This window comes from Mobula hypostoma, chromosome 12, assembly GCF_963921235.1.
Source record: "Mobula hypostoma chromosome 12, sMobHyp1.1, whole genome shotgun sequence".
Classification (NCBI taxonomy): Eukaryota; Metazoa; Chordata; class Chondrichthyes; order Myliobatiformes; family Myliobatidae; genus Mobula; species Mobula hypostoma.
This window is the reverse complement of record NC_086108.1, coordinates 111,029,647-111,051,338: the sequence shown is the minus strand read 5'-3', so window position 1 is coordinate 111,051,338 and position 21,692 is coordinate 111,029,647. Positions and strand designations below refer to the sequence as shown.

At 51.2% G+C, this 21,692-nt stretch overlaps 1 protein-coding gene across 1 annotated transcript in view; it reads right to left on the bottom strand.

The window, feature by feature from the left end:
• Positions 1–21,692, bottom strand: part of LOC134354546 (atrial natriuretic peptide receptor 2-like) — an 80,226-nt gene that overhangs the window by 16,419 nt on the left and 42,115 nt on the right. Inside the window, exons 13-17 of the mRNA XM_063063464.1 lie at positions 21,388–21,509; positions 20,308–20,449; positions 9,207–9,276; positions 8,563–8,643; positions 1,472–1,591 (exon numbers count right to left, since the gene is read on the bottom strand). Of these exons, the coding sequence (XP_062919534.1) occupies positions 1,472–1,591; positions 8,563–8,643; positions 9,207–9,276; positions 20,308–20,449; positions 21,388–21,509 (535 nt within the window). The remainder of the gene's footprint in view (positions 1–1,471; positions 1,592–8,562; positions 8,644–9,206; positions 9,277–20,307; positions 20,450–21,387; positions 21,510–21,692) is intronic.

Genomic DNA, 21,692 nt, shown 5'->3' with positions numbered 1-21,692 from the left:
AACTGGCAACTGTAGCAAAAACACATTAATCATACAGCACAGAAACAGGCCCTTTGGCCCTCTTGGTCCGTGCTGACCATGAAGACAAACAAGCAAACCCCATGTGTTTTAAAGTACAGTACTACAGAGAAAATGTATTATCAAAGGTACATAAATATCCCTGTGCACTACCTTGAGTTCCTTAAGGGTGTTATAGCCGGGGTGGTAATGGGAACAAGCTCCCACTACCTATTAAATGCTCTCAATGGCATGTGTCTCAAATAGCCTCAGACTACCAAGTCCAGTTCCTGGCCTTCACATTTGGATCAGCTGCTAAGCCCGGAGGAACTATTTCTACTGACAGAAGAGGGGGCAGAATTGGGTTACTGTCGCCTTATAGCTGTTCTGGACAGATGAGGCTCGTCAGCCGTGGTTGGCAGTTCATCTAGGATAAGGTAAACTCTGATTTCAAACCTCCACTGTCTGGTGGCTATACGCACTCATATGGGAAAGGCTTCGGGAGTAAAACCTCGGAGCTGGAATCCCTAAGGCAGTCCTACATTGAGTTCAACACCGAATGGTAACTCCTGCGGTGCCACTGATGCCAAACCACATTGGTCGCTGCTGTTCCTTTGGGTTCTTTAGATGCAAGGAGAAGGGTAGCCTGCTGCAAGGGGAAACCTCGCTCTCCATAACGTACTGCTCTGGCTTGCACATTCATGGACATCTGGGACGCAATATCCATGGCCAAACTCGAACAACGGAGGACCTCATTGTCACCCACCCCAAATATTCGCTCTTCTCTCCTCTCCCCTCCCATTAGCCAGATGGAGGGTCAGACACCCTGAGCCAATAGGCTGGTCCTGGACTTATTTCCATCTGGCATAGTTTGCATTTTGTTGTTCGATTGATTGTGGTTTTTGTATTGCTATATTTATGCTCTATTCTTGGTTGGTGTGGCTGTAATGAAACCCAATTTCCCTGGGGATCAATGAAGTATATCTATCTCTCTATCTATACAAAGCTTGAAAGAACATGCCACCAGGCTCAAGGACAGCTTCTACCCACTGTTATAAGAAGAATATAGAGAATGATTCTCTAATATGATAAGATGGACACTTGACCTCCTAATCTACTTTGATATGATCATGCACCTTATTGTCTACCAGCACTGCAGTTTCTTTGTAATTGTAACACTTTATTGTTTTATTTTATACTATCTCAATGCATTTTTGAAATGAAAGGATTCATATGGACTGTAATCAAGATAAGATTTTTACAAAATCTTGATGCATGTAACAATAACAAACTAATTCCAATTCCAAGTCCCACTCCAAGGTGTTCTAGGGGGATGGGACCTGTTAGTGACCCTGTCCTACCCAAACCAGGCTGACGGTGTGTGGGGGATGCTGTGAGCCAATGAGAGTGGCCCCCAAATCCCAGCCGAGTAACTACTGGCCCATCACCCGACCAATCGGAAAGGAGTTCTTACCAAGTTCATCATCATGTCCACAGGGCTCACTTTATGGGGATTCATTTTATCAAGCATCTTCTTAACTTGTTCAAACGTTGGCCTCAGGAGAGGGTTGTGAGCCCAACACTTCTTAATCAGCTTTCCAAAAGAAAACAGAGAACAATGTAAGAATGGCTCTTGAAACCAAGTGAAGGATTGTTAAGGTTATGTCACCAGCAATGGTAATAGACGCAGTAAGGCCAATTGGCCCATCATACCCATGGTAGTTCTTTGGAAGAGTCTTCCATTTAGCCTGGATTTTTATCTTTGGAGCAAAGAATGATGAGAAGTGACTTGATGGAGATGTATAAGATGATAAGAGGCTTTGATAGCTTGGACAGCCAACATTTTTTTTTGCCAAGGGCATGAATGGCTAATAAGAGAGGGCATAACTTTAAGGTGACTGGAGGACGTCAAAGGTAGGTGTTTTACAGCGAGTGGAACACTCCTGCCACAGATGCTGCTTGACCTACTGAGTTCTTCCAGTAGCTTATTATAAAACTATTGAACAGTTCCTGGAAAGATGATATAATTGTTACCCTGTTACAGATGTACCATGGACAGCATTTTGACCGGTTGTATCACTGCCTGGTATGTAGGGGCCACTGCACAGGATCAGAAAAAACTGCAGGAAGTTGTAAACTCGGCCGGCTCCATCATCAAGGACTCATTCAAAAAGTAATGCCCCAAAAAGGTGGCATCCATCATTAAGGACTCCCGTCATCCAGAACATTGTCTGCAGAATGGGAGATCGTGGAGTGAGTTGTAGACAATTCCTTGTGGAACTTCACACACCAGTTTTAAAAAGCAAGGGGGGCCTGTTGCAACTTGTCTGCTGAATGGGAGATTTCTTGGGTAAATAGTAACTAGGGTTAACTAGTAAGAACCAATAAAAAGAAGCAAGATTTATGTTGAGTGGCCATTGTTGGAGCAGTTATTATTGGAGTGGGCCAGTGTTAGAGCGGTCAGGCTTTGGTTCAACAGGCTTAGGCGAGAACTGGCAGAGCCTAGAACTTAAGTTTGAGAAATCAGAGGCATAACAAGTGTAGGCCGGATGGTAGTCCAAGCAGTGAAATTCTCCTGTGAGATGTGGGTTTTTGACTGCATTTGCAAGAAGTTGCACCTGACTTCAGCTCCTGACTGACAAGGTCAAGGAGCTGGAGCTGGACGCATTCAGGACCACCTGGGAGGCCAAACCTGAAGTGGTCACACCCATTGCAGGCTTCAGATATTAGATGGGTGACCACCAGGAGAAGCAAGGGCAGTAAGCAATCAGTGCTGGGTTCCCCAGTGGCCATTCCCCTCAGCCATAATACTGCTGGGGATATGACCTATCAGGACACAGCAACAGCAGCCAGGCCATTGCACTGTAGCCAACACTGAGGCCCAGAAGGGAAAGGTAAATTCAGGCCGAGTAATAGTGATAGGCTCGATAGTTAGGTGGGTGGACAGGAAATTGTATGGACACAAAAGAGAAGCAAGAGTATCTCAGAGGGGCTGCAGAAGATTCTCAAGAAGGAGGGTGAGCAGCATATTAGTGCCAATGACATAGGCAGAAAAGGAGACATAGTGAATATAGGAAGCTTGGGAGGAGACTGAAGAGAGGGATCTCCAAGGTAGTAATCTCTGGATTATTCCCAGTTCCACGTGCTAGTCAGGGCAGGAATAAGGTGATAGTACAGGTGAGTGAGTGGCCGAGGAAATGGTACAGGGTGCAGCGTTTCAGATTTCTGGATCATTGGGATCTCTTCTGGGGAAGGTATGACCTGTTCAGATAGGATGGACTTGAACCCAAGGGTCATGGGTGAGATCCTAATATCCAAGGATACACAGTATATCAAAAAGCCAGGCCAGTGTGCAGAGGGTGACATGGCTCTGTTGGTAAAAAATGAAATCAATTCCTTGGAGGTGACTCTGGATCAGAAGATGTAGACTCCTTGTGGGTATAGAAACTGCAGTAGTAAAAAAGACCCTGATGGGAGTTGTATACAGGCCCCCAAACACTAGCCAGGTTGTGGGGTATAAATTTCAATGGGAGATAGAGGAAGTATGTAATAAGGGCAATGTTACGATAGTCATGGGGGATTTCAATATGCAGGTAAATTGGGAAAATCCAGTTGGTGCTGGATCCCAAAAGAGAATTTGTAGAATGCCTATGAGATGGCTTTTTAGAGCTTAAGGCAAAGGATCCCTTAGGAGGCAGTGATCATAAAATGATGAATTTACCCTGCAGTTTGAGAAGGAAAAGATAGTCAAATGTATTATTATTACAGTGGAGTAAAGGTTCCTTAAGGTTGCCCTTGCTGGGGAAGGGAGGTAGTGGGGATTAGCTTCAGCTGCCTATTAAATGTTCCTGGTGGTGAGCATCTCAAATAGCCTCTGACAACCAAGTCCAACTCCTTGGCTTCACGTGTGGCTTAGCTACTAAGCCCAGTGGAAATATTTCTACTGATAGGAGAAGGGGCAAAGGTGGGTTACTGGCGCCTTAAAAACGTCACTTCAGTCAAGTGGGACTCAGTAGCCATGGTTGGCAGCTCATCTAGGAGAAGGAACTCTGATCTCAAACATCTGCTGCCTTGCAGCTATTCCCACTCATGGAGAAGATGCTTAGGAAAAATCCAGAGCTGGGGTCCCTAAAGAAGTCCAACATTGAGTCCAATGCTGACTGGCAGCTCCTGCAATCCCACTGATACCAAACTGTACCAGTCTCTGCTGACCCTTTGGATTCATCAGCTGTGTGGAAAGGGGGAGCCTGCTGCACGGGGAACAACTTACTCTCCATATCGTACTGCCCTGGCCTGCGTATCATGTAGACCGGTAGGACACAATATCCATGACCCCAACCAACAGAGGCATGAGAGAGGAGCTGGCCAAAGTTGAATGGAAGGAGACACTAGCTGGGATGATAAAACGGCAATGACTGGAGTTTCTGAATTTAGAATGTCCAAGATAGAAACATCCCAAAGAAGTATTCTGAAGGGAGGATGAGGCAGTTGTGGCTGACAAGGGAAGTCAACATAAAGCAAAGACAACATAAAAGCAAAGGAGAGGGCATATAATAGAGCAAAAATTAGTTGGAAGATTGGAAAGCTTTTAAAAACCAAGAGAAGGCAATTTAAAAAAAAATAAGAGCAAAGATGAAATATGAAGTTAAGCTATATATTATCAAAGAGGAAGCTAAAAGTTCTTCAGATATATAAAGAGTAAAAGAGAGGTGCGAATGAATATTGGACCACTGGAAAATGATACTGGAAAAGTAGTAATGGTGGACAAAGAAATGGCAGACAAGCTTAATAAGTATTTTGCATTTATCATCGCTGTGGAAATCTCTAGCAGTATATCAGATATTTGACTATCAGGCAGTATTGTGTGTCAATACTATTACTAAGGAGAAGGTACCTGGAAAACTGAGAGGTCTGAAGGTAGATAAGTCACTTGGACCAAATGGACTACATCTCAGGGTTCGGAAAGAGATGATGATGGCATTAATTATTTTTCAAGAATCACTAGATTCTGGAATGTTTCCAGAGGACTGGAAAATTGCAAATGTCACTCCACTCTTTAAGAAGGAAGGAAAATTATAAGCCAGTTAGCCAACTTCAGTGGCTGGGAAGATGTTGGAGTGCATTATTAAAGATGAGGTTTCAGGGCAGATGGAGGTGCATGATAAAATACTCACATGGATAGAGCATTGGCTGACTGGCAGGAGACAAAGGGTCAGAATAAAGGGGCCCTAATGGTATTGGAACTGCTTCTTTTCACATTATATGTTAATGACTTGGATGATGGAATTGGTGGCTTTGTGGCCAAATTTGCAGATGATGCAAAGATAGGTGGAGGGGCAGGTGGTGTTCAGGAAGCAGGGAGTCTGCTGAAGGATTTGGACAGATTGGCAGAATGGGCAAAGAAGTGGTAGATGGAATATAGTGAAGGGAAGTGTAAGGTCATTTACATTAGGAGACTATTTTCTAAATAAGGAGAATTTTTTTTAAAAAACTGAGGCTGACTGGCCTATAATTTTCTTTCTTTGGCCCCTCTCCCTTCTTAAAGAGTGAAATGACATTTGCAATCTTCCAGTCCTCCTGAAACATTCCAGAATATAGAGATTCTTGAAAAATAATTAATGCCCTCATAATCTCATCAGTCATCTCCCACTTGGGAGTTCTTGTGGAATTCCCTAAAGGTTAACTTGTATTTTGCATTAGCGGGAGGAAGGCAAAGGTAATGTTCTCATCCATTTCATGAAAACTGAAATATAAGAGCAAGGATGTGATGCTGAAACTTTGAGGCATTGCTCAAACCCTACTTGGAGCATTGTGAGCAGTTTTGGATTCCTTATCTAGGAAAAGATGTGCTGGTATTGGAGAGGGTTCAGAGCATGAAGGGGATTTCATTGAAACGTGTCGAATATTGAAACGCCTTGATAGAGTGGATGTGGAGAGAATGTTTCCTATAGTGGGTGAATCTAGGACCAGAGGGCACAGCCTCAGAATAGAGGGACGTCCATTTAGAATAAAACTGAGGATGAATATCTTTATCTGGAGGGTGATGGATCTGTGGAACTCATTGTCACAGAAGGCTGCAAAGGCCATGTCATTAAGTATATTTAAAGCAGACGTTGATAGGTTGTTGGTTAGTCAGGGGATCAAAGGTTATGGGGAGAACGCAGGAGAAAAAGATCGAAAGATGTCTTGAGGATGTGACTAAACACATTGATGAGGGTAGAGCAGTAGATGTAGTGTATATGGATTTTAGCAAGGCATTCAATAAGGTACCCCATGCAAGGCTTATTGAGAAAGTAAGGAGGCATGGGATCCAAGGGGATATTGCTTACTAAATCCAGAACTGGCTTGCCCACAGAAGGCAAACAGTGGTTGTAGATGGGTCATATTCTACATGAGGGTCGGTGACCAGTGGTGTGCCTCAGGGCCCTGTTCTTGGACCCCCTACTCTTTGTGATTTTTATAAATGACCTGGATGAGGAAGTGGAGGGATGAGTTAGTACATTTGCTGATGACACAAAGGTTGGGGGTTTTGTGGATAGTGTAGAGGGCTGTCAGAGGTTACAACGGGACATTGATAGGATGCAAAACTGGGCTGAGAAGTGGCAGATGGAGTTCAACTCAGATAAGTGTGAGGTGGTTCATTTTGGTAGGTCAAATATGATGGCAGAATATAGTATTAATGGTAAGACTCTTGGCAGTGTGGAGGATCAGAGGGATCTTGGGGTCCAAATCCATAGGACACTCAAGGCTGCTAAGCAGGTTGAATCTGTGGTTAAGAAGGCATACAGTGCATTGGCCTTCATCAATCGTGGGATTGAGTTTAAGAGCCAAGAGGTAATGTTGCAGCTATATAGGACCCCGGTCAGACCTCACTTGGAGTACTGTGCTCAATTCTGGTTGCCTCACTATAGGAAGGATGTGGAAACCATAGAAAGGATGCAGAGGAGATGTACAAGGATGTTGCCTGGATTGGGGTGTATGCCTTATGAGAATAGGTTGAGTGAACTCGGCCTTTTCTCCTTGGAGCAACGGAAGATGAGAGGTGACCTGATAGAGGTGTATAAGATGATGAGAGGCATTGATCGTGTGGATAGTCAGAGGCTTTCTCCCAGGGGTGGAATGGTATAGTTTTAAGGTGTTTGGAAATAGGTACAGAGAAGATGTCGGGGTAAGTTTTTTTTACGCAGAGAGCGGTGAATACGTGGAATAGGCTTCGGCAGTGCTGGTGGAGGTGGAAACGATAAGGTCTTTTAAGAAACTCCCGGATAGAGCTTACAAAAATAGAGGGCTACGGGTTAACCCTAGATAGTTCTAAGATAAGGACATGTTCAGCACAGCTTTACTGGCCGAAGGGCCTGTATTGTGCTGTAGGTTTTCTATGTTTCTAAACTGGCCATGATGGGATGGCAAAGCATAGTGCCCTAATTCCACTCCTATGTTTTATGGTCTTGTTTACGGGGAGAAGGCAAGAGAATGGGATTGAGAGGGATAATAAATCAAACACGATCAAATGGTGGAGCAGACTCAAATGGCTGAATGGCCTGATTATGCTTCATTTAACCAGGCATACGGTCTCAAGGTCACGTACACAGATAGCTTCTACCACGCTTTTATATGACCATTGACTCAGGATCAGACGTATGTTGTGAAATATCTTGTTTGGTGACAGTACATAAAAATCTTAAAATCACAGTACAATATATAAAAATATTTCAATTTAATGTAAATTAATTTTAATGAATGGACCACACGTACAATAAGGTGGACTCTTGATCTCGTTATGGCCCTTGTGACATTAATAAACCTATTCCATTTCTTTTTAATTCTAACACCTCTACCTCTGTGTGAATGTACAAACCACACTGGTGCGTAATCAGTTAGATCTAAAGTTCTATTTTAAAAATACTTGAGGACCGAGTTTCACATTTATTTATATTATTTTTATTTACAGATGCAACCTGGTAACAAGCCCTTTGAGTCAAGGAGCAATGTTCCCTCTATTTTATTTTACATTGCGGGGCAGTTTAATATTAATATTATATGAAAGAAAATTCCAGCGGCATGGCAACAAAGGGCCGGCTGGTGGCGCAGTGGCATCAGCGCCGGACTTCGGAGCGAAGGCTCCTGAGTTCGAATCCAGCTGGCTCCCTTGCACGCTTTCCATCCGTGCTGGGTCAAGCGTCGAGCTAGCAACTCAGCCTCGTAAAAATAAGAAAGCCTGCTAAAAAAAAACGCCGTTGTGACGGCGTCCCGATGACTCCACTTGGAATTAAGCGCTTTCTTCTTCTTCTATGGCAACAAAGGCTATGTGCGTGGGAGCATTTCAGTTACTGCGCTGCTGCGCACCCATGCAGCATACAGGGTATAACGCAATGAGCCTGATGACACCCAACTGGTACATCTTTGAAATGTGGGAGGAAGCTGGAGAACCCAGAGGAAACACACATAGTCACAGGGAAAATGTGCAAAATCCTTACATACAACAGTGGGAATTGAACCCAGGGCGCTGGAACGGTAAAGTGATGGCGCTACCTGCAATGCTACCACACAGCCCTGGTGTGTTACCTCATCGTAGTCTTCCTGCATCGGGCAATCGCTGTCGGACTTTCCAGCACGAATTTCGGGAAGATTAGGACGCCAGGTCAGCTCTACCTTGCGCAGGTCAACGTCGCCCTGCAGACACAATGGGTAAAATGCAGCATGGTTTCAGTGATTCTGGGACACGAGTTGGAACGTACACGGGTGGCAATGAGGAAAACGTGAGCAACGCATAGACACAAAATGCTGGAGAAACTCAGCAGATCCAGTCAATGTTTCGGGCCGAGACCCTTCATCAGGACACAAGCGTCTTGGCCCAAAGCATCAACTGATTATTCCTCCCCATAGATGCTGCCTGATCTGCTGTGTTCCTCCAGCATTTTGTGTCTGTGTGTTGCTCAGGATCTCCAACATCTGTAGAAACCTCTGTTTAATGTTTTGATTTAGAGACGCAGCATGGTAGCAGGCAATTCCGGCTCAACGAGCCTGTGCCACCCAATTAAGCTACTAAGCGGTACATCTTTGGAGCCATCGGAGGCAACCCATGCAGTCACAAAGAGAATGTACAAACTCCTTCCAGACAGCAGTGGAAATTGAGCCCGGATTGTCCATGCTCTAATAGCATTATGCTAACAGCTACACTACAGTACCACCCTATAAGTTGTGATAACGAAGAAAGCGTTTTTACATACCGGCACTGGATCGCATCGTGTCGCGATTTCAAGCAATATTATAGAGTAGCTGGAAACACAAACAATGCGGAGTTTGTCAAGGACGAGCAAGTTCACCATTTAATACTATTTAACGACAAGAAAACAAATACGGTTCATGCTACACTCTAAGAACTGGGAGCTCTGTTTGGTCAGTCTGCTACATAAAACAAAGAACACAACCGCCCAGTAATGTGGGTGCATGGGGTGTCCAGGGACAGGTAGTACCCCTGGTGAAGGGACTTGTCGTGTCCATTCTGGGGCAGCTCACTCACCTCTGGTCCCCACCAGACACTCAGCTCTCACCTGTGGCTCCACCTGCCACTCCCGCTACACCGGCAGGCTGAACTAGGTAGGGGCAGCCATTGGGCCCATACCCCGGTGAGATAGGGACATGCCTGTCCTAACATGGGCAGATGAGATCTACAGTGAGATCCAGTTGCCAGGGAGGTGGCTCTGCTACCTCTGTGGAGAGCGAAGGGCACGACGAGACACAGAAGTCGTCACCATCATCCACTGTGAACGAGGAAAACCCCAGTTTGTGACACCTGTTCGTACAACTGGGCTCGGACTTCTGAGTCGAGAGTGTGGGACAGCCCCAGTGCAACGTTCTTTTCCACTTTAAAAGCACTGGACAACCATCAAAGCTCAGTACCGGACCTTCAGCCTATGATGTTGTGCCAACCTTTTAACCTACTCGAAAATCAATCCTTCCCTCCCACCTAACCGTCCATTTTGCCCAAATCCATGTACCTATCTAAGTCTCTTAAACGCCCCTAATGTATCTGCCTGTACCACCATCCCTGCCAGCACGTTCCAGACACCCACCAATCTCAATGCAAAAAACCTTTCAAATGTTAAAAGGCTATTGAACAGTTTCCTATGATGATAAGACTCTTGACCTTGTTATGACCTTGCACCCTGCACTGCACTTCCTCTGTAACTGTAACACTTTACTCCACACTCTGTTATACACCTCAATGCACAGATGTGATGAAAGGATCTGTATGTATCAGCAAGTCAGCCAGCGTCTATGGAGGGGAATTAATAGTCGCCGTTTCCAGCTAAGATCCTTCATCAGGACTGATGATAAATAGATCAGCTGCTATTACCGGGAGTAGCAGAGACTGTTCCTGCTCCTGATGCATACAGTACATTTGGATGTAGGAATTTGTTTAAAAAAAACATTTTGCAATTCTCCAAATTCTATATGAAATAAAGTTTAAAAATTATCGTGCCTTCCTCAGAAAACATTTACATCCGCCCAGCCCAAATCTTGTTGTCTCTCTGGGATTTGGACAACAATCCCAGGCTGACCTGCCGGCCGTGTCTTCCTGCCCTGCACTTTGCAACTCCCACATTCTATTTCCCATTGCAACGCGGACAAAATGCTGCAGGAGCTGAGCAGGTCAGGCAGCAATCTATGGAAATGAATGAAGAGTCGATGGCTCAAACCGTCTCAGTTCCATAGATGCTGCCTGACCTGCTGAGTTCCTCCAGCATTTTGTGTGCGTTGATCTGAATTGACAGCATCTGCAGAACCATTTGTCTGTATTTCTATTTTCCTTTTGTCTGTGCTCTCACTCTCTGCCCTCTCCCATTCAACTCCTGAACTAGTAATTGCAGTCATCCTGGTTTTACCCCTATCAGAGACCCCCTCCCTGTATCTTCTACAAGCTTAAAGCAACTCCTACAAATGGGAAAAGTTACCAACAAATCTACCACCACCCCAAGCCATCAACCATCTTATTTATTTACTTAGAGATATAGTGTGAAACAGACCTTCCCAGCCCTTTGAGTTATGCCACCCAGCAAATCCCAGCTTAACCCTAGCCTGATCACAGAACAATTTACAATGACCAATTAACCTACTAACCGGTACGTCTTTGGACTCTGGGAGGAAATCTGAGCACCCAGTGTAGAGCCGCACGTTCTGAGGAGGACGTACACACTCTTTACAGATTGAACTCCAAACCCTGACATCCCAAACAGTAATAGCATCGCACCAGTTGCTACACTACCATATCACTCCCCTCCCCCCCCATTCTAAGTAGCCGCTATGCACACAGTTCATCCGCAGGCTTCACAGCCCCCTCCTCTATCTAGTCTCGGTTCTATTTGCCATGTACCTCTCCCCATCATTACCTCCCTTATTTACCAGCTCAGCACTGGCAACTTTTCAAGCTCCTGCTTATCTCCCTACAAAACCTCTCTCCCACCTTCGCACTGCCCTCCGAAGACCTGATGCCCTCTCCCTCTCTTCCCCCTCTGCCCCTCCCACCCTTTTCCCCTCATTCCCTCACTCCCTCTTGTCCTCCTCTCCCCTTCCCCCTCCTATCCTTTCACCCTCTCATTCCCCTATCCTCTCTCCCTCTCCCGCTACCCCTCCCTCTCCTTCTCACTCCCCCTCCTGCCCTTTTCACCCTTTTCCCCTCTCATTTTCCTATCCCCTCTCCCCCTTTCCTTCTGGTCAATTCTCTACTCCAGTTTCATTCCTGAAGCAGGGTTTCGACCCCAAATTTTGACACTTCCTCCCCCACCCCCCACTGATGTTGCTCAACCTGCAGAGTTCCTCCAGCAAATTTGTATGTTGGTCCACATTCTAGTAGACTCACTGTCTTTGTGTCCCAGCTCTACAAGCTTCTAGTATCTCCTAGCACTTGAAAATCTGCAGATGGTGGAAATGCAAAGCAACACGGACAAAATGCTGGAGGAACTGTGGAAAAGAGTACACGGTCAACATTTTGGGCCAAAACACTTCTTCAGGACTCATCCTTCATCCAGTATCAACTTCGCAGTTCTGATGAGGACTCTTTGAACTTGTTGGATTTTGGAAGTCAGGAAAGAGGCACAAAACTTGTTGCTTCACAGTTGTCAGGAAGCATTAACAGAGCAAAAAGAATTGGAAGCAGACAGTAACAGGCTGGAGGAAGAAGCAAAAGTTGGTGGAACCCCATGCTCAGATCTCTTTATACCCCAAAGATAAGGAAACATTCCATTCAAATTTTCAGATAAGAGTCAATTAGATAGCCCCTATTCAAATAACACAATACCAAAAGAAGTTTCCAGAGCTTTCCAGAATGTTAAAAAGGACTCTAATCATGTGGGAACACAATGAATAATGGCATGTACATACTATGACCACTGGGGAACATCCTGAACAGTTACATGTATACAAGTAGTTATACAAAATAAGAGCCAAAATTTTAAGCTGCAAAGAAAATAACAATTAAATAGTCTAATCAAACAAACTGAAAAATTGTCTGTTTCTCACCCCACAGATGCTGCCTGGTGGGAAGATTGTTTCCAGTGTTTTCAAGTTTTGATTTAGACGTCCAGCATTTGCACTTTACGATTCACGTACCTCGTTATTCATTTTCTGTACCATTTACTTGATTATTTTTGTAGCTTATACTAAATTATATACTTTGCACTGTAAACCTGCAGCAGAATTACAAATTTCACAACACAGGCCAGGGATGATAAACCTCAGTTTGATTCAGCCGTGAATAAACACCATCAGTGCAGTTATCACCTTTACAGCAATGGCAGAAACCCTGGGCGGTGTTGTTGAACAGAGGGAGTGAGGGGTACAGGTACAGGGTGTCCCGGGTGGTGTTGTTGAACAGAGGGAGCGGGGGGTACAGGTACAGGGTGTCCCAGGGGGTGTTGTTGAACAGAGGGAGCGAGGGGTACAGGTACAGGGTGTCCCTGGGAGTGTTGTTGAACAGAGGGAGTGGGGGGTACAGGTACAGGGTGTCCTGGGGAGTGTTGCAGAACAGAAGGAGTGAGAGGTACAGGGTGTCCCGGGGGTTGTTGTAGAACAGAAGGAGTGAGAGGTACAGGGTGTCCCGAGGGTTGTTGTAGAACAGAAGGAGTGAGAGGTACAGGTACAGGGTGTCCCGGGGGGTGTCGTTGAACAGAAGGAGTGAGAGGTACAGGTACAGGGTGTCCCGGGGGGTGTCGTTGAACAGAGGGAGCGAGGGGTACAGGTACAGGGTGTCCTGGGGGGTGTTGTTGAACAGAGGGAGCGGGGGGTACAGGTACAGGGTGACCTGGGGGGTGTTGTTGAACAGAGGGAGCGGGGGGTACAGGTACAAGGTGTCCTGGGGGGTGTTGTTGAACAGAGGGAGCGGGGGGTACAGGTACAGGGTGTCCCGGGGGGTGTCGTTGAACAGAGGGAGCGAGGGGTACAGGTACAGGGTGTCCCGGGAGGTGTCGTTGAACAGAGGGAGCGGGGGGTACAGGTACAGGGTGTCCCGGGGGGTGTCGTTGAACAGAGGGAGCGCGGGGTACAGGTACAGGGTGTCCCGGGGGGTGTCGTTGAACAGAGGGAGCGGAGGGTACAGGTACAGGGTGTCCCGGGGGGTGTCGTTGAACAGAGGGAGCGGGGGGTACAGGTACAGGGTGTCGTTGAACAGAGGGAGCGGGGGGTACAGGTACAGGGTGTCCCGGGGGGTGTCGTTGAACAGAGGGAGCGGGGGGTACAGGTACAGGGTGTCCCGGGGGGTGTCGTTGAACAGAGGGAGCGGGGGGTACAGGTACAGGGTGTCCCGGGGGGTACAGGTACAGGGTGTCCCGGGGGGTGTTGTAGAACAGAGGGAGCGGGGGGTACAGGTACAGGGTGTCTCGGGGGGTGTTGTTGAACAGAGGGAGTGAGGGGTACAGGTACAGGGTGTCCCTGGGAGTGTTGTTGAACAGAGGGAGCGGGGGGTACAGGTACAGGATGTCCTGGGGAGTGTTGTTGAACAGAGGGAGCGAGGGGTACAGGTGCAGGGTGTCCTGGGGGGTGTCGTTGAACAGAGGGAGCGGGGGGTACAGGTACAGGGTGTCCCGGGGGGTGTCGTTGAACAGAGGGAGCGGGGGGTACAGGTACAGGGTGTCCCGGGGAGTGTCGTTGAACAGAGGGAGAGGGGGGTACAGGTACAGTGTGTCGTGGGGGGTGTCGTTGAACAGAGGGAGCGGGGTGTACAGGTACAGGGTGTCGTGGGGGGTGTCGTTGAACAGAGGGAGCGGAGGGTACAGGTACAGGGTGTCCCGGGGGGTGTCGTTGAACAGAGGGAGCGGGGGGTACAGGTACAGGGTGTCCCGGGGGGTGTCGTTGAACAGAGGGAGCGGGGGGTACAGGTACAGGGTGTCCCGGGGGGTGTCGTTGAACAGAGGGAGCGGGGGGTACGGGTACAGGGTGTCCCGGGGGGTGTCGTTGAACAGAGGGAGCGGGGGGTACGGGTACAGGGTGTCGTGGGGGGTGTCGTTGAACAGAGGGAGCGGGGAGTACGGGTACAGGGTGTCCCGGGGGGTGTCGTTGAACAGAGGGAGCGGGGGGTGTCGTTGAACAGAGGGAGCGGGGGGTACAGGTACAGGGTGTCCCGGGAGGTGTCGTTGAACAGAGGGAGCGGGGGGTACAGGTACAGGGTGTCCCGGGGGGTGTCGTTGAACAGAGGGAGCGGGGGGTACAGGTACAGGGTGTCCCGGGGGGTGTCGTTGAACAGAGGGAGCGGGGGGTACAGGTACAGGGTGTCCCGGGGGGTGTCGTTGAACAGAGGGAGCGGGGGGTACAGGTACAGGGTGTCCCGGGAGGTGTCGTTGAACAGAGGGAGCGGGGGGTACAGGTACACGGTGTCCCGGGAGGTGTCGTGGAACAGAGGGAGCGGGGGGTACAGATACAGGGTGTCCCGGGGGGTGTTGTAGAACAGAGGGAGCGAGGGGTACAGGTACAGGGTGTCCCTGGGAGTGTTGTTGAACAGAGGGAGCGAGGGGTACAGGTACAGGGTGTCCCGGGGGGTGTCGTTGAACAGAGGGAGCGGGGGGTACAGGTACAGGGTGTCCCGGGGGGTGTCGTTGAACAGAGGGAGCGGGGGGTACAGGTACAGGGTGTCCCGGGGGGTGTCGTTGAACAGAGCGAGCGGGGGGTACAGGTACAGGGTGTCCCGGGGGGTGTCGTTGAACAGAGGGAGCGGGGGGTACAGGTACAGGGTGTCCCGGGGGGTGTCGTTGAACAGAGGGAGCGGGGGGTACAGGTACAGGGTGTCCCGGGGGGTGTCGTTGAACAGAGGGAGCGGGGGGTACAGGTACAGGGTGTCCCGGGGGGTGTCGTTGAACAGAGGGAGCGGGGGGTACAGGTACAGGGTGCCCCGGGGGGTGTCGTTGAACAGAGGGAGCGGGGGGGGTACAGGTACAGGGTGTCCCGGGGGGTGTCGTTGAACAGAGGGAGCGGGGGGTACAGGTACAGGGTGTCGTGGGGGGTGTCGTTGAACAGAGGGAGCGGGGGGTACGGGTACAGGGTGTCCCGGGGGGTGTCGTTGAACAGAGGGAGCGGGGGGTACGGGTACAGGGTGTCCCGGGGGGTGTCGTTGAACAGAGGGAGCGGGGGGTACGGGTAGAGGGTGTCCCGGGGGGTGTCGTTGAACAGAGGGAGCGGGGGGTACGGGTACAGGGTGTCCCGGGGGGTGTCGTTGAACAGAGGGAGCGGGGGGTACGGGTACAGGGTGTCCCGGGGGGTGTCGTTGAACAGAGGGAGCGGGGGGTACGGGTACAGGGTGTCCCGGGGGGTGTCGTTGAACAGAGGGAGCGGGGGGTACGGGTACAGGGTGTCGTGGGGGGTGTCGTTGAACAGAGGGAGCGGGGGGTACGGGTACAGGGTGTCGTGGGGGGTGTCGTTGAACAGAGGGAGCGGGGGGTACGGGTACAGGGTGTCGTGGGGGGTGTCGTTGAACAGAGGGAGCGGGGGGTACGGGTACAGGGTGTCGTGGGGGGTGTCGTTGAACAGAGGGAGCGGGGGGTACGGGTACAGGGTGTCGTGGGGGGTGTCGTTGAACAGAGGGAGCGGGGGGTACGGGTACAGGGTGTCGTGGGGGGTGTCGTTGAACAGAGGGAGCGGGGGGTACGGGTACAGGGTGTCGTGGGGGGTGTCGTTGAACAGAGGGAGCGGGGGGTACGGGTACAGGGTGTCGTGGGGGGTGTCGTTGAACAGAGGGAGCGGGGGGTACGGGTACAGGGTGTCGTGGGGGGTGTCGTTGAACAGAGGGAGCGGGGGGTACGGGTACAGGGTGTCGTGGGGGGTGTCGTTGAACAGAGGGAGCGGGGGGTACGGGTACAGGGTGTCGTGGGGGGTGTCGTTGAACAGAGGGAGCGGGGGGTACGGGTACAGGGTGTCCCGGGGGGTGTCGTTGAACAGAGGGAGCGGGGGGTACGGGTACAGGGTGTCCCGGGGGGTGTCGTTGAACAGAGGGAGCGGGGGGTACGGGTACAGGGTGTCCCGGGGGGTGTCGTTGAACAGAGGGAGCGGGGGGTACGGGTACAGGGTGTCCGGGGGGTGTCGTTGAACAGAGGGAGCGGGGGGTACGGGTACAGGGTGTCCCGGGGGGTGTCGTTGAACAGAGGGAGCGGGGGGTACGGGTACAGGGTGTCCCGGGGGGTGTCGTTGAACAGAGGGAGCGGGGGGTACGGGTACAGGGTGTCCCGGGGGGTGTCGTTGAACAGAGGGAGCGGGGGGTACGGGTACAGGGTGTCCCGGGGGGTGTCGTTGAACAGAGGGAGCGGGGGGTACGGGTACAGGGTGTCCCGGGGGGTGTCGTTGAACAGAGGGAGCGGGGGGTACGGGTACAGGGTGTCCCGGGGGGTGTCGTTGAACAGAGGGAGCGGGGGGTACGGGTACAGGGTGTCCCGGGGGGGGGGGTGTCGTTGAACAGAGGGAGCGGGGGGTACGGGTACAGGGTGTCCCGGGGGGTGTCGTTGAACAGAGGGAGCGGGGGGTACGGGTACAGGGTGTCCCGGGGGGTGTCGTTGAACAGAGGGAGCGGGGGGTACGGGTACAGGGTGTCCCGGGGGGTGTCGTTGAACAGAGGGAGCGGGGGGTACGGGTACAGGGTGTCCCGGGGGGTGTCGTTGAACAGAGGGAGCGGGGGGTGAACAGAGGGAGCGGGGGGTACAGGTACAGGTACAGGGTGTCCCGGGGGGTGTCGTTGAACAGAGGGAGCGGGGGGTACAGGTACAGGGTGTCCTGGGGGGTGTCGTTGAACAGAGGGAGCGGGGGGTACAGGTACAGGGTGTCCCGGGGGGTGTCGTTGAACAGAGGGAGCGGGGGGTACAGGTACAGGGTGTCCCGGGGGGTGTCGTTGAACAGAGGGAGCAGGGGTACAGGTACAGGGTGTCGTGGGGGGTGTCGTTGAAGAGAGGGAGCGGGGGGTACAGGTACAGGGTGTCGTGGGGGGTGTCAGTACAGGGTGTCCCGGGGGGTGTCCAGTACAGGGTGTCCCGGGGGGTGTCGTTGAACAGAAGGAGTGGGGGGGGTACAGGTACAGGGTGTCCCGGGGGGTGTCGTTGAACAGAGGGAGCGGGGGGTACAGGTACAGGGTGTCCCGGGGGGTGTCGTTGAACAGAGGGAGCGGGGGGTACAGGTACAGGTACAGGTGTCCCGGGGTGTGTCGTTGAACAGAGGGAGCGGGGGGTACAGGTACAGGGTGTCCCGGGGGGTGTCGTTGAACAGAGGGAGTGGGGGAGTACAGGTACAGGGTGTCGTGGGGGGTGTCGTTGAACAGAAGGAGTGAGAGGTACAGGTACAGGGTGTCCCGGGGGGTGTCGTTGAACAGAGGGAGTGAGGGGTACAGGTACAGGGTGTCCCGGGGGGGTGTCGTTGAACTGAGTGAGCGGGGGGGGTACAGGTACAGGGTGTCCCGGGGGGTGTCATTGAACAGAGGGAGCGAGGGGTACAGGTACAGGGTGTCGTGGGGGGTGTCGTTGAACAGAGGGAGCGAGGGGTACAGGTACAGGGTGTTCTGGGGGGTGTCGTTGAAGAGAGGGAGCGAGGGGTACAGGTACAGGGTGTCGTGGGGGGTGTCGTTGAACAGAGGGAGCGGGGGGTACAGGTACAGGATGTCCCGGGGGGGTGTTGTTGAACAGAGGGAGTGGGGGGGGTACAGGTACAGGGTGTCCCGGGGGGTACAGGTACAGGGTGTCCCGGGGGGGTGTCGTTGAACAGAGGGAGCGGGGGGTACAGGTACAGGGTGTCCTGGGGGGTGTCGTTAAAGAGAGGGAGCGGGGGGTACAGGTACAGGGTGTCCCGGGGGGTGTCGTTGAACAGAGGGAGCGGGGGGTACAGGTACAGGGTGTCGTGGGGGGTGTCGTTGAACAGAAGGAGTGAGAGGTACAGGTACAGGGTGTCCCGGGGGGGTGTTGTTGAACAGAGGGAGTGGGGGGGGTACAGGTACAGGGTGTCCCGGGGGGGTGTTGTTGAACAGAGGGAGTGGGGGGGGTACAGGTACAGGGTGTCCCGGGGGGGTGTTGTAGAACAGAGGGAGTGAGGGGTACAGGTACAGGGTGTCCCGGGGGGTGTTGTTGAACAGAGGGAGTGGGGGGGGGGTACAGGTACAAGGTGTCCCGGGGGGGTGTTGTTGAACAGAGGGAGTGGGGGGGGTACAGGTACAGGGTGTCCCGGGGAGTGTCGTTGAACAGAGGGAGAGGGGGGTACAGGTACAGTGTGTCGTGGGGGGTGTCGTTGAACAGAGGGAGCGGGGTGTACAGGTACAGGGTGTCGTGGGGGGTGTCGTTGAACAGAGGGAGCGGAGGGTACAGGTACAGGGTGTCCCGGGGGGTGTCGTTGAACAGAGGGAGCGGGGGGTACAGGTACAGGGTGTCCCGGGGGGTGTCGTTGAACAGAGGGAGCGGGGGGTACGGGTACAGGGTGTCCCGGGGGGTGTCGTTGAACAGAGGGAGCGGGGGGTACGGGTACAGGGTGTCCCGGGGGGTGTCGTTGAACAGAGGGAGCGGGGGGTACGGGTACAGGGTGTCGTGGGGGGTGTCGTTGAACAGAGGGAGCGGGGGGGGGGTACAGGTACAGGGTGTCCCGGGGGGTGTTGTTGAACAGAGGGAGCGGGGGGGTACAGGTACAGGGTGTCCCGAGGAGTGTTGTAGAACAGAGGGAGTGGGGGGTACAGGTACAGGGTGTCCCGGGGGGTGTTGTAGAACAGAGGGAGTGAGAGGTACAGGTACAGGGTGTCCCGGGGGGTGTTGTTGAACAGAGGGAGCGGGGGGTACAGGTACAGGGTGTCCCGAGGAGTGTTGTAGAACAGAGGGAGTGGGGGGTACAGGTACAGGGTGTCCCGGGCGTGTTGTAGAACAGAGGGAGTGAGAGGTACAGGTACAGGGTGTCCCGGGGGGTGTTGTTGAACAGAGGGAGTGAGGGATACAGGGTGTCCCGGGGGGGTGTTGTTGAACAGAGGGAGCGGGGGGGGGTACAGGTACAGGGTGTCCCGGGGGGTGTTGTTGAACAGAGGGAGCGGGGGGTACAGGTACAGGGTGTCCCGGGGGGTGTTGTTGAACAGAGGGAGTGAGGGGTACAGGTACAGGGTGTCCCGAGGAGTGTTGTAGAACAGAGGGAGTGGGGGGTACAGGTACAGGGTGTCCCGGGGGGTGTTGTTGAACAGAGGGAGTGGGGGGTACAGGTACAGGGTGTCCCGGGGGGGTGTTGTTGAACAGAGGGAGTGGGGGGTACAGGTACAGGGTGTCCCGGGGGGGTGTTGTTGAACAGAGGGAGCGGGGGGGGGTACAGGTACAAGGACAGGGTTCCCTGAAAGTAATGTAATATGTAAACTTGGTGGCGATGATGCATTTGGCATTTTGACCTTCATCAGTCAGGGCTTTAAGTACTCCGCTGCCACACAAAACAACAAATTTCACGTTTGACAATGATCATAAATCAGGAAAAGTCATATCTGATTGATGTCTCTCGTCCAAGCTGAGGTGATATGGCAAATTCAAAGTTCAAAGTAAATTTATTATCAAAGCACACGTTCGTCACCATGTATAACACTGAGATTCATTTCCTGTGGGCCTTCACAGTAAATACAAGGAGTCAATGAAAAATCAGGAGAAGTCATAACTATAATGAATATGGAGAACATGAGATGACGGATCCTTAAAAGAGCCTGAAGTTCAGTGACGGGGCGAGTGATGTTATCCCCTCTGGCTCAGGAGCCTGACTGTTCCTGTGGGTCTTGAGGCTTCTGCTCAATGGCAGCAGCAAGAAGAGCAGAGACGTGGCAAGTAGGAGGAGCAGCCTTACCTGTAGACATCTGCTGTGGGACTCAGGTTAGAAGCAGTGCCTGCAATCACTTCAGGAGCGCAGTAAATGCGACCCATCTTCGGAACGAAACCATCATCAAATTCCTGGAAATCAGCACTCCTGTAGGCTGCCAGCCCGTAGTCTTCACAAACAGACAGATTGAGATGCCAGTTACAAACTCAGATGTGGAAAGGACACTGAGATCACAGAGCTCTCATACACATACACCTTGTGGCCACTTTGTTAGGTACGGTACCTCCTTTAGCCCAACCATTTCAAAGTTCCATGTGCTGTGTGTTCAGAGATGCTCTTCTGCCCATCACTGTTGTAATGTGCGTTTAAGTTTCAGTTACTGTCAGCTTGGACCAGACTGGCCATTTTTCGCTGACCTCTCTCATTAACAAGGCTTTACGCCCACAGATCTTGTTTTTTTTTTTGTTTTTCACACCATTCTCTGTAAACTTTTGTGCATGAAAATCCCAGGAGACCCAACAGTTTCTGAGATACTCAAAGCAGCCCAACTGACACCAAGAAGTATTCCACAGTCAAAGTCACTGAGATCACATTTCTTCCTCATTCTAATGTTTGCTCTGAACAACTGAACCTCTTGACCATGCCTGCGTGCTTTTATGCATTGAATTGTTGCCCCATGATTGGCTGACTAGATATTTGCATTAATGGGCGGGTGTATATAATAAAGAGGCCAATGAATGTACTCACAACAGTATCGCAGGGGCATGGTATCAGATACGCAGCATTCATGGCAATACACACAATAAGTGCTGGAGGAACTCAACAGCTCAGGCTGTATCTCTGGAGCAAAATGAATAAACAGTCAACATTTTGGCTGAGACACTTCATCAGGATATTGTTCCCTTGGGGAGTATTGTAGAACAGAGGGAGCTAGGGGTACAAGTACAGGGTTCCCTGGGGAATAACTGTGAAGAGTCTTGGCCTAAAATGTCTACTGTTTATTCCTCTCCATAAATGCTGCCTGACCTGCCGAGTTTTGTGTGTGCTGCTCTGGACTTCCAGCATCTGCAGAATCTCCTGTGTTTATAAGTAAGTGGCGGTGGTTACCTGCGATCTTGCACACCCATCTGTCATCAATAACGCAGTTGGTTGATTTCAGTGTCCCGTGGTACACTCTGCGACTGTGCAGATAAGTCATTCCCCGGGACACGTCCGTGGCAAATGACAGTCTAAAGCAACAACAACTTGAAGTTATGAAGAAGCTAAAATGGAGAAAGAAACTTGTTCAAAGCCTCCTCATCAAGTCATAGAGGTTAAACATACCATATCCCAAAGGGAAATACGTTGGTGATGGGCTGGCGGAAGGGTGAGATATGTGTGGTGAGTGTTGGGGTCGAGAGTCTAGGTTTTTG